The 15,306-nt window shown below is 37.6% G+C and overlaps 1 protein-coding gene and 1 long non-coding RNA gene across 5 annotated transcripts in view; one reads left to right on the top strand and one right to left on the bottom strand.

The window, feature by feature from the left end:
• The window catches only part of LOC112150452 (sex comb on midleg-like protein 2), a 20,172-nt gene that overhangs the window by 1,482 nt on the left and 3,384 nt on the right, over positions 1-15,306 (top strand). For 3 of the 4 annotated variants that reach the window (XM_036211408.1, XM_036211407.1, XM_036211406.1), the window contains exons 2-11: positions 1,633-1,723; positions 2,241-2,315; positions 3,777-3,847; positions 6,815-7,049; positions 9,395-9,483; positions 9,556-9,799; positions 12,152-12,417; positions 13,680-13,773; positions 13,854-14,294; positions 14,402-14,530. In XM_036211408.1, coding sequence (XP_036067301.1) covers positions 1,702-1,723; positions 2,241-2,315; positions 3,777-3,847; positions 6,815-7,049; positions 9,395-9,483; positions 9,556-9,799; positions 12,152-12,417; positions 13,680-13,773; positions 13,854-14,294; positions 14,402-14,530 — 1,666 coding nt within the window. In that variant the 5' untranslated portion in view covers positions 1,633-1,701. The remainder of the gene's footprint in view (positions 1-1,632; positions 1,724-2,240; positions 2,316-3,776; positions 3,848-6,814; positions 7,050-9,394; positions 9,484-9,555; positions 9,800-12,151; positions 12,418-13,679; positions 13,774-13,853; positions 14,295-14,401; positions 14,531-15,306) is intronic. The other variant, XM_024278796.2, reaches the window with a different exon arrangement.
• LOC112150454 lies at positions 7,582-12,157 on the bottom strand. Its single transcript, XR_002919966.2, has 3 exons — positions 11,741-12,157; positions 9,631-9,777; positions 7,582-9,441 (listed from the first exon to the last, which is right to left on the bottom strand). It is a non-coding gene; the product is annotated as an uncharacterized LOC112150454 (long non-coding RNA).

Here is a 15,306-nt window from a genome sequence, read left to right as displayed (position 1 = left end):
GGAAATGTACATAAAGTTAGACCCGTGTCATGTGGGCTGTCCCCGAACCTGATAAAAAACCCCACAGGCTCCTTCTGAGTGGGAGGCGGTTACTGGAAAATCACACCACGCCGCACATGGGCCACTTGAGTGTTTTTATTCCACAAACGGGGGTTTTCCTCTCATCTTTTGACTTCTTCGGCCTTTCTTTTGTGTCCAATTCAATTCAAATGAGTTGAGTTATAATTTAAAATGCTGCACTAACAACAACAAAGATCAAAACTAGTTTTGTTGTTAGAATTCAAATCTTCAAAACATAATTTCCCCCCATCAGGATTCAAAATAATCAACAGATGACATCTAGGAGTTTTTGGTGTAATTCCCAGATGAAAATTGTGGAGAAATTCTTCCTTTAACTGAAAGAATTCCAGTTTTTAGTGTTTTTACATGTTATTTCTGGATTTTTCTCACGAGGGAGGACACAAATGAAGAAAATTAAACTCAAATTGCATTTCTGATTTTCTTTTTTTTTACTCATATAGTTGTGAATCAAGGGCAGATGAAAAAAAAATGCAGTTTGAAAAAGCTTGTGGTTGTGATGTAGAAACTGCACCTGACTAGAAACAGTGAGGGTGTTGGAAAAAATCAATTCAGCAATATTTAATTAAGTAATTATGGAGGTACTTCAGTGTCTTGTTGTCCGCTTTTTTTTTCTTATACTAAAAAATATTTTTTTGTGGAAACAGGTGATGTTGATTGTTTCCTTTAAGAACAAATATTTCTTAATTTACCAAAGGAAAAGCATCCATGAATTTACTTAGATAAAATCAACTTGTATATGAGATACAGTTGCAGTGCTTAATGTTGTAATCGTTAGAAATATCACATTTTTATATTTTATTACTATGAATTAATATTCAGGTTGAGTTTTTTCTAAGTCATCCTCATGAAAATATTGAAAAATGGTTCAGGTACAGTCTTAGGATATATCGTGATACATATTATATCACCAGATGCTTGCTAATATACACCCCTGCAAAACGAGATAGCTCTAATATTGCACCGGTAATGTTAGGTTGGAGTTGTGAGGGGCTGTAAGCTAGCTGGAGAGAGTTTAAATGCCCCCAACTGTCCCATCCACATCTCAGAGGCAAATTTCTAATGAACTACTGCTGCTCTATAGAAACTATGTCCAAGTATTTTTGGCTTAAAAAAAGCATAATCAGCATTAAAAACCACTGGGAACGCTTTTATTTTAGATCAAAAGATGATCGGAGTGGGACTTTAAGAACCGCACAGCAGAATCAGTATATTGCAGCTGTAATGTGTTCACACATATAGATTCATTTACAGCAATTCATTTTTTTTGCTAACGGAAAGTTAAAAAAATAGAAGAAAAAATCAGAACTGGTTTCAGCAGCATTTTCGATTAACTGGAGGATATTCAGACTATTTCAAACAGCTGTATAATAAGCAGTTAATGGATTCAGTCTCATTCCAACAGTTTTATTGCTTCTAAATTGAGACAAATGTATTTTTCTTAAATCACTCAGCATTACTGAAACAAAGAAACACCATGAAATGCCTAAGCTTGATTGAATAAAGATTTGTATTTTGCATAAACAGTAAACGCAGTCATCTGTATCTTTTCAGGACTACAGATACGGGCGGGCTGAGCGTCTCTTTACACTCCTGAAGTGGGACCACAGCTCATCTGTTGCCATGGGAAAAACTCAGCTAAAAGGCAAGATGCTGCCTGCAATTAAAAAACATGCTGCAAACGGGAAGATTTTACAATACTGAAAACTGTGACTGTTTGTTTTAAGATGTAATAATAGTTACTGTTGCAAACTCATTCAATCTTTATGAAACTGAAAGAAAATATGTGGTGATTTTGTGATATTTTCTTACATCTTTCCTCACTTTATAATGACTGTTTGAAATTACAAATGTTTTATCTGAAATGAAGTTTTAAAGGAAACACACTGTACATCCAATTTGGACTTACTTCCTAAAACCTTTTTTTTCCTTATCATCCTCAGATTTAGTAAGTCAGAACAGTCCATCTCTTTATCTTCCATGTAGTCAGAGTCAATTGAGCTTATGCTAAAAACGTGACCTGAATTAAGTTTGATTTAGTTACTCAAAGACACATTGTTTGTCCTATTTTAAACATCATAAATAACAACGCTTTATCTTTTTTTAGTTTTTGCAAAACAAATCTAGACATTCTTGACTTTTTTCTCTATCATTATTTACAGATCAGAAGGATGAAAGAAAGGAAAAGGCGGGAAAAGCAGCTCCAACTCCTGCTGCCAACCCTACAACAGCTAAAGGTTAGGCTTCATTTATTTATGCCTTTGATTTTGACTATTGATTTAAAGAATATATATATATTATCACAATGATCTCTGGGTTTTGTGTGACCTTCATTGGAGCTTTAATAGCAGCCTGCTGTAATAGGAGGCTTGACCTGTGTCACAGTAGCAGCAGCTCCGTACCAGATATTCCCCAACCAAGGTTAGGCTGCTGTGGAATAACAGGATTTTTTCTAAGAAAGTATAAGTGGTGCAAAGTTGAAACTGGAGTTGAGATAAAAGGAAAAAAAGTAGGGAGCGCATTAAAACATTTGGTCAAGTTCACTTGGAAAAATGTAACAGGTTGTCATTAACATGCACTTTATTTTTATTTGATATTATTAATACATGTAAATTTGATAAATCATCTGCACTTGGACTGGTAAAGTATAAATAACTAATAAGGAATAAAAAAATGAATGAAATATGATAAAATATTTTACATTTTAAAGGAACCTCATATATTCTTAGAAAACCTCACCTCCATGCCTTAGATCAAGCTTATTACCCACTATCTAAAGCTGTGTTTCCACTGACTATGAAATTGCACAAATTGGATTTCTGATAAAATCATCTAATTGAAACATGACAATTTTGAAAAAACTTGCATTTATCTAAAAAACAAACATTTTTGTGCTTGGAGGAGGTGTGTTTTGAGGCGTATTGAAATTGACATATTCAGCAAAACTGCAACAGAAACACTTTTTCAAATTAAATGATGTACACGACCAACAACCGGGTTCCACGCTTAGCACCACAAGAGGTCTCACAGCATCACAGCTCATCGAAAGTTGTGATGCAGAATTGTTGGATCCACAACTCCTCTGTAAAATCACCAACCACGATTTTTGAATCTATCTGCTGTAAATCAAAGTATTCCTCACATTTGTCGCTCTACTTTTGAATGGCTTATGGTTTATGTTTATTTGCATTATTATAATTTAATGGAAACAGTGAAAATTGTTTTTTAACATTTCTAGAATTTCAACATAGTTTTGCACATATGTGTGATGGAAACTCAGATAACCCTGTTCCCTCTGATGAAGTAATGAGTTTCAGTTACACATAAATACACACAGAAACAAACACACTTAGAAACATTCCACACACATTTGTTATGTATAAACACTATTTGGTTCCATTTAAATCTTATTCCTCCAACACATCCAAGAGCACCCCCACAATATTTACAGTTTGAAAAAAACAATCCAATCCAAGCCACTTCAAAGTTCTTAGGGTATTTCTATGGTTAAAAAACGAAATTAAAAGAACAAATTCATGATAAGAGTTTTCATCCAGGTTTTATTATAGCGTTGGCTTAAAGTTTTATTTTAGAATATTCAGAATCAACATATTTAACTTTAGTTTATATATATGATTTTGTAGAATATCCTGATCATGTTTGAAAACTTGTGTTCTTTTGTCATTGCTGATGCTTAGACTCCTTCAGCTGGGATCAGTACCTGAAAGAAACCTCCTCCACACCAGCTCCACCCGCCTGTTTCCGGCAGGTACGTTCAGAGTTCACCATCTTTCTCACACTGCTGTTGATGTCTTTGTTCATTTCAGCAAAGTCTCACAATTCACAATGATTTTGATTTACATTTATCTAATCTAAAGCTGAGCTCTATTTGAAGCAGCCATAGAAGTATAAGTTCTTAAAATGACCCACTGACTTCATGTTCAGTATAAACTGCTTACAGTGACATCACAAGACAGACACGACAAAAGATCAACCGACAAAAATCTGTGGCAGTCTTTGTTTGACTCCCACAATGGCAGAGAGGTCATCCTCTGAGGCGCTGTGGCGTCACGTTCAAGGGGTATATAAGGGCAGTGGGTCAGCTTTGTTGCTGTCTAAGATTGGGAAAGACAAAACATCACAACAAACACAACTGATCTGTAAAGTTGTCTGTGGCTTTGACTGTCTCCGTTATGTGGTTTTAGCTTTGTGTTAGTGTAAGGTTGTTTGTAAAACCTTTGAGGGCTTTCGTAGCTTTCATTGTTATTGTGTGAATGCTGTAGAGCAGTGGTCCCCAACCACCGGGCCGCGGACCGGTACCGGGCCGCAGACCCATTGCCACCGGGCCGCGGAAGAATTTAGGGACTTTTTTTTTTTTTGAGTCAGAAATCTTTTATTTTGAAAATCAACCGGATTCTCTCGATTATACTGAGCGCTTAAAGCAGTCCAGCGGCGTGTCACACGAGAAAAGCTGCATGTGGAACCTTTCTCCGCGAATGGCTGGGAATAGGGCACGCGCGTAAGTGCAGCTTCGGCGCCGGAACTTTCTGCCAGACCTGCTGTTCAGCCTGCGCGCGAGGCTGCAGCGTTCTCTCCCTCTTAGAACGAGCGTAGCTAAATCGGTGGATAGTTTACATGCGAGCACATCTACTTATATTTGATTTATTCTACATCTCCTGTAATTTTCATGAGAAAAAACAATTAGCAGATACTGTTTTTTAATTCGCAAGCCTCCGTGCCGAAGAATTGAATGCTGGAACGGGAGGTCACGTGACCGAATCTAGCAAGCTGATTGGCTGCAATCAATGTGTACAGGCATACAGGAGCAGAATTCTGTGTGATTATTTGATATATTGACATTAATATTGATTTAATACTAAATTTAAATCAACTTAATTCTTGTAGTTCGCTTGATTAGCTTTCCAACAATACCCTCCTTTTGTGGATTGGACAAGAAATGAGAAAGTTACAACAATTTAAAGACTCTAATCCTTGTTTTTGGTCACATAAATATCACTGTTTTGCTGTTTATTCAGGAATAAAATGATACCCTACTTTTGATCACTTAACGTGCCATAACTTTCTTATTCTTTGAGCGATCTTAATGATCTTTATACCGTTGGAATGGTCTCTTTCAGCCCTTTCCAGTGATATAAATATCAGAGCAATCAACCTAATTTGAAAATTTTTGTCACATACCTAGGCCAGCAACAGAAGAACAGACAGAAAACAGGTGATTCCCACACACATACCTGTTTGCATAGATATCTGACTTTCCCGAACATATAGAACGGTCATAGAAATGCTCAAACATGCTCGTCCATTCAGATACACATTTCCGAGTGCGCAGAGGGCGGTTCGGGGATGAGGATTTTTTTTTTTGGTTCGGGAATGAGGAGAAAAGGAGGCAGTCACACGGTTCATGCAACTAAGCACGTGCAGGGGGAGGAATTAAATATTTTTTAGTTAAAATGTTGCACTTGAAGCTTTTGCTTTTCTGACATGACACAAAATTGAGAGCCGTTATGTGTTTTATCAATCCTCCATTATGCACAGATGTCAGATGACTGACGAGATCATTATTACATTTAAAGCAGTGGTCCCCGACCCCCGGGGTCATTTGTTACCGGGGGGCACAGAAAGAACAATTAATCCCTATCATCTTATTTTTTTTTAAATGTTTTATTTTGAAAAGTTACCGGATTTTCTCATTTACATCCTCACTTGACGCACGTCAAGGCCGCAACACGTCACATGATACATCCCGTTAAATTTAATCTCAAGATAGCAAAATGAGCAAAAAACAAACTTCTTTAGAAAGTTTGCATTGTGTTGGGGTAGAAACGATGTTGGTCATGTTATGTTCAGTTGTTGTTGTGACGTCATGAGGACCCAGCTAATAAAGTTGTACATGATAACACAGTGGATTAACGTTTTTAATCCCCCCCCCGGGCTGCGAAATAATTCCACACTGGCTGACCGGTCCACAGCCCCAAAAAGGTTGGGGACCACTGCTGTAGAGAGTTTATTAGGCTATTTTGGAGTTGAGCTAATGTTTTAGCTACATGCTAGCTGTTTTGTCTAATTTAAGCTTTTTTCAGTTTTTTAGGCTGTTTTGATGTTTTACCTAAGTTAGGTAGTTTGTTTTAGTTTTTTAGGCTGTTTTAGAGTTTATCTAAAATTTCAGCTACATGCTAACCATTTTGGCTAATTTAGGCTTTTTTCAGTTTTTTAGCCTGTTTTAGAGTTTAGGTATTATTTCAGCTAATGCTAGCTGTTTGTACTAATTTAGGCTTTTTTCAGCTAATTTTGAGGTTAGCAGATATTTTAGCTTCATGCTAGCAATTTTGGCTAAATTAAGCATTTTACCAGTTTTTTTAGGTTAATTTAGCATTTAGCTAATATTTTAGGTTGCAATAAGCTTTAGCATTTTCAGCTATTAGCTTCGTTGATTTCAGCTAGCAAATTCAGCGTTTTCCGCTATCAACTCAGCATCTTTAGTTATCATCTGTTACATCTTTTGGGGCCACATTCAATACACAGCATTCACACTAGCATTATCGCAGGTAATTCTATCTATCTAGTAATATTATTTGTGTTTGTAAATGTTTTTTTAGTTTACATTTAAAACAGAAAAACTTTAGCACATGCTAAATGTTGCTTAGATAACTACCAATGTATTTTGAAGCCTAAACTTATGAAAAGTTGTTTATATCTTATCCAACTCTTTCCACAGTCCAGAGTCCCGCCGTCCAACGACTTCAAAGTGGGAATGAAGCTTGAAGCTCACGACCCTCGCAACTCCACCTCTGTTTGCATCGCCACGGTGATGGGGATGACGGGAGTTCGCCTCCGTTTGCGCCTAGATGGAAGTGACAACAGCAATGACTTCTGGAGACTGGTCGACTCGTCGGATATTCAACCCATCGGCACCTGCGAGAAGAATGGAGACATGCTGCAGCCGCCACTGGGTGAGAGGCGCAGAAGTCAGAGCGAGGAGGTTGTTCTTTTGTGTGCAGCACAGGTCAAACACAAAGGGAATTTAAAGTGCTGGAGACAAACAAATAAAAGCAGAGAAATGACTGTTTTAGCAGTAAAAAAATACAAAATAAACAAGATAAAAATACGAAGTGTGCAGAAGAAAGAGTTATCTTCCACAGAGCTAACAAGAGTTTGTAAAAAATCATCAGGAAGAATATTCCAGATTTTAGCTGCAGAAACTGTACATTCAATCCTGACACCAGCAGAAGTTCCACCACATTTCGTTCACGTAGGACCAACATGTCAGAGACGTATTCTCATGCTAAACCATGGAGAGACTTGAACATCAACAGATCTGTGCTGAAGCAACAGGAAGCAAAGATCTGAGGACAACAACTATGAACAGCCTTTTTAGCTGACAAAATGCAGTCAGAGATCATGATTACACCTCAATATCTAACATGACTTGAAAGTTTCTGAAGAGACTGAAAGTAACTTTTCACACGCTTTCTGGGTTTCTTTGGGCCAAAAACGATTGTTAATATTATCTGTGTTCATCTGCTAAAAGTTGATCTGCTTTCATTCTGAAAACATTAGTAAAAGCCTTTAACATTTCAGAGTTTTTTCTAAAAAATAACAGAACAAATTCTCTGACATCACAAGTTCTGTATTAAAATATACTTTAAAATTGCATTGAGTTTACATAAAGTCTGTTAAATAAGATAAATCAAGAAAATAGTAATGTCTGTTCTGCAGCGGTGGGAGTTGTTTTAATCTGAAATGAAAAAAACATCTTTTGACATTTTTAGCTTTGAGAATATGATTTCACGTCCTTAAAATCTCAGAACCTTTTTAAAAAACAAATACAGATGAATCAAAAAACATTTTAAATTGAAAATAAAATAAAGTTGAAAATTGATGTTCAAATAATTTTCCGAATATTTTTTTTAAGTTATAGTAAAATCTTATTTTACATTAAATGTAAAATAATGTAAATAAAACTAAATACCTAGTGTGTAAGTTTTTGCCTGTTTAAATCATTTTTAAATATCAGCATTTGACCGTAAATCTTTAAAGGCCAAAAATAAACTAAACAAATCTGATCATGTGATCTACAGCAATGACCTTGCAGTCATTTGTTTTATTGTAAATTAAAACATCTTTCTTTCAGTGATTTGTGGTGCATGGTACAAGTTTGAGTGGATCTGCTATCTGAACTTTACCGGTGCTGTACTGTGATTCATTTTTTTGTGCGATTATTTAATCAAGAGCTGTAATCAATTAATCTGATTCATCTTTTTTACCTTGATAATTCCTTTTAAAAGCCTCATTTTGAGTTATTTTCATTTCATTTTGTGATGCAACAAAAGACTAAAAGTGATTTTATGAAATTTTCCTATTATAACAGACATCCAACCTTTAATTTTACACCACCAAGGGGATTATTAAGAACAAAGCATAATTTTTAATAAAAAACACTTTTCTGATTAATTCAAAAAATATTTACCACAACTTCTTTATTCCTCAGTTTACTATCAGATGCGACAGGCAACATACTATAACCTTATTTATGATAAGGACAAGAGCACTGTAGAGCAAAAATTAGAATAATGTGATAAAAAAATGCACTAATTTGTTTGTAATTAATTAATTCATCACAATTAACAATTTAAAACTCTGACTTTACCTTTTGAGACCGTAAAGCTGCTCAGAACAAGCCTTTTCTATAAAGAAAAACCCAACAAAGAGAACCAGCCGGTAAATGTTGCCCTCCTAGTTCAGAGCGGTCGCTGCTCCTCTGTGGGACATGCTCACAAGGCATTTTCTTGCTTTTTGACACACAGCGCAGTGTGAAAGCGCCCTGAGAGGCGAGGACATTGAAGCAGCCGGTTCATGCTGCTACAGCGCTGAGTTTGATTGGTCAGGTAACAGTGCTCTGGCAGAAACTGACCTTCACATATGAATGATGTGGCCTGCTTCACCAGAACATTCAGGAGTCAAAAGCTGATGTTCAGAGCTGATAATGCTTTCTTTAGGAAGACTAACTCAGTGTTTACTAAAATGCTGAAGTTAGAAAAGTTTAAGTCAATATTCCCCTGCATGGATTCATTAACTTGTCCCATATCTCCACTTCCTCTCCTGTACTGTGACTCGCGTCTTCTTGTGACATGTTGGATTGTGAGGAAGTGTTTGAAAAATATGTTCCAGAAATTTCTAAAGGAAGTCTTCAGATTCCCAAACAAACTGGAGTTCTGGAACTGGAAATTCAGCCTCAGTTTAATCCGAATGTTGTTCCTCTTTAGATTCAAATGGGTTTTCCTCTCCTCCTCTTCAGGGTTCCGGATGAACGCCTCCTCCTGGCCCATGTTCCTCCTGAGAACCCTAAATGGAGCAGAGATGGCTCCGGTCACGGCCTTTAAAAAGGTTCCTTTCAAATGTTTCTCTTTAACGTTTCCATTCGACCATGACTTCAAATATCTGAATCTGTCGTTTTAGGAACCTCTCAGACCCCTCCAGAATCTGTTCAAGCCCGGCATGAAGCTGGAGGCCGTGGACAAGAAGAACCCCTACCTGATCTGCCCCGCTACCATTGGAGACGTGCGGGGCGATGAGGTGTTCGTCATGTTCGATGGGTGGAGGGGGGCCTTCGACTACTGGTGCAAGTACGACTCCCGGGACATCTTCCCCGTGGGCTGGTGTTCCCTCACCAAGCACAGCCTGCAGCCCCCAGGAAACAGCGGTAAGTGTGGAACTCTAGGGGGCAGCAGAGCTCCAGCCACAGCTCCATCAAACACATTTATTCTCCCCTTAAGTTTGCGCTGGAAATCTATTTATTAAATTTCACGTTTATTTTTTGGAAATTTGATTGATTTAAAGGAAAAAGCTTTTATTTAAAGCTGACATAAACTAGTACAATCTGAGAATTTTCTACTTGGTTTAAGTTCTGTTTGGTTTCTCTGTTTCTTGATGTGTAGAAAACTGTTTAAAGTTGACTTTTTTTAGCTTAAACTGCATTTTTCTTTGCAGTCATTGAGCAAATTCCTGTGTCTAAAGTAAACTCCAGCTGAAAGTATGAAGCTGCTCTGTTTGCTCCAGAGTTTCACATTCCTCTGATCAGATGGCGTTGATTTTGTGCTGCTATTGATGGGCTGTGTGCATGCTTTGCATACATTTGTTATTGTAAACCTCTCATGGTGTCTGGACTGCTGACAGCAGTTGCTAGGTAACGAGGTGAAGATTTGGACTCGGTGCTCCTGATCGATTATTCAGAAACATTTTCAGCTGCACTGATCATGAGCCGGTCATCACTGTATCATGTTTATCCTTCTTTGACTAGAAATAATTAGTTAAAGCTTCAAAGTTTGGAGGGAAATTGTTAAGTTGTAAATACTGATTTTGTTTTCAAATGGCAAACCTTTTCTGCAAAGTGTAATCCTGACTTTTCAATCAATCTGGAGATGCTCAGCTGGACAATCATGTCCTCATCTTTAGTCAATAGAAAAGAGACTTAAAGTGCAATTTTTTTTTCTTTCAAAACCAAAGAAAAGAAAAAAAGAAAATTTTTTAAAAAGTAATATTAGCTTTATTTACTTTTTTAATCTTTATTTTGAACTTGTAGTTTTTAATTATTGAAAAGAAAAATATTTCATTTGAAGCATAAATTAACTTAACCTACAAAAACAAATGCTAGAGAAAATGTTTAATACTTTTAAAACAAGAACATTATTTCTCACGTGTTTCATCCATTAATACAGCATAACAGGTAACCTAGCAACCCCTACCCAGAATCCAGTGCACTACGGGGATTTGTAGTGAGTTATGCAGCGTTCAGATCAGCAGAGCAAACGGTCTGAATGTGAAACAACAGCCCCTCTGCATTAGAGATTGGAGTGTATTCGTTTATCTTTTATGTTCATTCTGTTTTATGCAGATCCATCAGCTTTGATGTGTTAAACTTAGCTGTCAGGATAATATTTTAAAAGGTTTTCAAAAATGTTGAAAATGAACAGAAATGAGTGTTCTGGAGTTTTGGGACCACTCAGACTTTAGTGAGGTTAATATATAGTGTCACGGGGTTAAACCCCTAAACAAACATAAGCACACATCATGGCTCCAAAATGACTTTGAAGAGCCACTCCAATTAGATCAGGAGCAGATGAAAACCGGATGTTAGCAGAAGCTCAGATTTATGACGCAGCGGCTGCAGTGGGCGGGACAAAGTCTCACTTTCTCCACTACAATTCTAAATCCTCCTCCTGCAGACCAATAGATCCATGTACGTCCTCATTTCTCTCGTCTGAGCGGTCACGTGGCTCTACACTGTACGGTTGGATACTTCCGATGTTGCTCGCCATTTTTCTGCTATGCTAATGTTAGCTTGGGCTTGTAAGACGCACGTCGCTAGCAGGAGAAAGTGTAAACAAAGACATGCTGGGAAATGAGCTTGGCTAACTTCTGTGCCTACAATCCCGCCCACAACCCAAAATCAAATTTTTAAGAAAAAAATGTCTTAAAAGTTGTCACAGGCTTTTTGATTTTCGCTAAAAACTGCATCATCATAATTAAAAGCAAACTGTGAACAATTTAACAACAGAAGAAAATATAGTTGGAGTTGGACTTTAAAGAAAGCTATAAAATAAATTAAACTTCACTTTCAAAATAATCAGAGTTGTAGAACAACCTTGACTCCTGGTTGGGTGAGATTTGAGCCTCTCGAAGTCGTGCTCCTCATTGTCTCTCTGTAACCTTGGAGACCAAAAAAGATATGAGGGCAGACAGCCATGAAGATAAACATGCGGGGGTGCAAAATTAACCACTGTTTATTTCTTCTTTGCCTGGATCTGCCCTTGTATTTGGAGACTTATTCTTTGCTATCTTGAAATCTGCATTATTTAGCGAGTATTTTAATTGTTCTTCCTCATTTTGGTCTCTCATCTCCCACTCTTATTTTGAAAATCTTGAATCTCAGTCTTGTTAAAAAGCAACACAAAGTTGTTTTTCTAACTAATCATAAAAAATAAACTAACAGTAAACAGTTTGCGCCACCTTTCTTCTTCCTCCTTTTCATTCGGTTTGTGTTTTGTTGTTCCAGTGACTCTTCCCAAAAGTCTGCAGATTCTTCCGTCGTCGCCCTCCAAACCCAGCCGGCGCTCCATGCAGTCCCCCTACAGACTGCCCACGCCTCTGCCCGCCCTCCCCGTCCGGAAAGGAGTACGAGGCCGGAGGCCCAAGAGCGAGACCATCGCTCTGCTCAAAGCTGTGGCCGAGGCCGCCGCCGCCCACAACGGAGGCGTTTCCGAGAGCGCACAGGTCCTGTCCCGGGTCTACAAGAAGAGGGGGCCCAAACCTGGAAGCAAGGTGAGTTTTAACAGAACAAATCCGGAACAGGAAGGAGGGAGCTAATGTCCAGCGTATTTTCTACGTCACAAAAACGATCTTTTTCCAACCGCAGTTTTTAGTCTACTGTGGAATAAAGAAATACTCAGAAATGCAATTTTAAGATGAGTGTCCTCCATCAACAGAAACAGCATGCAATAATTAGGGCTATCAAATTATCACGTTAATCACGATAATTAATTAGAGACATTTTAGCGCATTATTTAAAAAAAAAAGCTCATTAATCTAATTTTCTGAGGAGCATTTTATCCCGCTCATACTGTGGTCATTTAATAAAAATATAAGCATTAAATAAATGATTAGAACTGCAGTCCTGTTATATTTTTACATTTACATTCTTACAAAGTACAAGTAAATTAGAGCACTCTGGACCTGATGCTTTTTTGTTGTTGTTTTTTTTGTTAGCCCTCAGTGGTGTCAAAGGAAAGGCTGTCGGCCTTTTTTTTTTTTTTAAGACATAATAAACACCTTTTTAGTTTTATTTTCATCTTTTACTGCACTACAATGTCACAAATTTAAATAAAATACATCAAAATGAGGCTTTTCATGGCAATTATAAGGTTAAAATTGCGAGTAAAATCGATTAATCAGATCATGGATCCCTAAACTTTTTCGCCCAAAATCTAAATAGGATCCCGGTCCGTGGGCCAAATATGAACCTGACAGTTATGAGCGCACTGGACATTCGTCACTAAATTTAAAGGGCAGAAAACCAATTAAAAAATGATTATTTATTAAAAAATATAATAAATGAAAACTGAAATTATACAGAAATGCGACAGCTTTCATAGCTATATGTTTTTAAAAGTTGTGTTATTGCTACTGCAGTTTTTATGATGTGGTAAATTAGAGCACTCTGGACCTGATGTTTTTTGTTGTTTTTTATTTTATTTTATTCATTTATTCACGATTGAGAAAAATGACCCTTCGGTGGTGTCAAAGTAAAGATTTGAAGACTTCTAATTAAAAATTAAAACTGTAATAAAAGCACCTCAATAGTTTTGATTGGATCTTTTACTGTGCCACAATGTCACAAACTCAAATAAATGAGTTTTTTAGTTGGAATTATTAGCTTAAAAATTGCGATTAAAATTGATTAATTAGAGTAATTAATTACAGGTCATGATTAATGAATCGCATTAAAGATAAATCGCATGACAGCATTAGTTAAAAGATCTGATTTCTGATGTAAAGGAATGTTTGATTTGCTTCTCTGTTTGTAGAGAAAGTCTAAGTTTCCCCAAAGCCCGTCATCGTTACCCAGCATCCAGATTCCACACGAAAGCCCCCCCAGCCACGGTTCTGTGGTGTCAACAGGTAACATAGAAGTCATTAGAGTTTGGGTTGTGTTACACTTTCAGATGTCTGACTTGCTGTGGTTTTGTGTGTCTGTCCAGTGTGTGTGTATGTGAACAAGCATGGAAACTGCGGCCCCCACCTGGACAGGAAGGAGATGCAACATTTGCCGGACCACTTTGGCCCGGGTCCAGTGAACGGCGTGCTCCAGCAGGTGGTCCAGTCGTGCATCGACTGCGCGTACCAGCCGAAAGTGCTGCTCAGCGCCCTGCAGACGGACGCCGGCGGAGGAGAGATCGTCAGAGGTAGAGGCGGGAGATGGGAAAGCTGTCGTCTGGGCCGGGTCAGGTTGAGCTCAGCGGGTCCGTCTGTCGTTCCAGTGAGAACAGACGGCGGCGTTCGGATGATCAGACTGCCGTCAGCCTCCAGTGCTTCCTTCGTACTGCGCTTCTTGGAAAGCATGTGTCGTCATCTTCAGTGTGAGAACCTGTTCAGCAGCCAGCCGTTCAGCCACGGCGCCGCTTATGACAGGAACAAACCAGGTGAGTCCTGCTGGAAGGACAGACGCAGACATCCTGCTTCATTTGAAGCATCTTTGCCCTGGATTGGTGCTTTTATTTTGTAAAGTTTGTGTGCTTCCTGTTTGTAGTGAAGGAGGAAGCCATGGATGCTCCCTCTGTGGTCCGAGGCAGTAAACGCAGTCTGTCTGGAGTCTCCCCGCCGTACGCAGCCCCCCTGTCTCCTAAGCAGCTACGCGCTGAAGCCCACCCGTCAGAAGGTACTTCTTACTGTACAGATGCTTTCTGTGCACTGCAAAATCAGGCCATTAACCTTCAACTCTGAGCTGCTGTGTTTGTGTTCTTATGAGGTTTGGTGTCTTTTTGGTCAAGTTTTTTTTTTAATCATGCAAAGTTCTTCTTCATGAGTTACTCTCGTATTTTTGTCCCTCGCGAGCTTCGATCCCTCACATCTCTCTGAACTGAGCTGGAAAAAAAACGGTGCTCAGGTTTTGGAGACAAAAGCTATGAGGGAGTATTAGGGCCAGTTTACAAACAACAACAAAATAATTATGACTTTAAATGTGGTACATTTATGAAAAAAAGTATTAACTGTTAAATTACAAGAATAGATTTGTATATTTATGACCTAAAAAGTCATAGGCTAAATTTATAAATTTTTTTGTTGTATATTTACGTGTTTTCAAGTAATACATTTATTCATTTAAATGACGTAAATTAACGAGAAAAAAAGTCATACATTTACAAGAAAAAATCTTAACTGTTAAATTATGGGAATAAAGACGTATATTTATGACTTAAAAAGTCGTTGGCTAAATTTATGACTTTTCTCGTAAATTTACATGTTTCAAAGTCATGAATTTATTCATTTAAATCTTGTAAATTTGCGAGAAAAAAAGCTATAAATTTATTTAAAAAAAGCTGTTATTTAACGAGAGAAAATTATAAATTAATGAGAAAAGTGTCATAAAAATAAAGATAAAAAAGTCATAAATTAACAAGAAAAAAGTTTTAAAAATAACTAGAAAAAAAGTCA

The sequence above is a fragment of the Oryzias melastigma genome, linkage group LG4, assembly GCF_002922805.2.
Source record: "Oryzias melastigma strain HK-1 linkage group LG4, ASM292280v2, whole genome shotgun sequence".
Lineage (NCBI taxonomy): Eukaryota > Metazoa > Chordata > Actinopteri > Beloniformes > Adrianichthyidae > Oryzias > Oryzias melastigma.
Note: the sequence above shows the minus strand (reverse complement) of the source record. Positions and strands in the feature narration are given on the sequence as shown.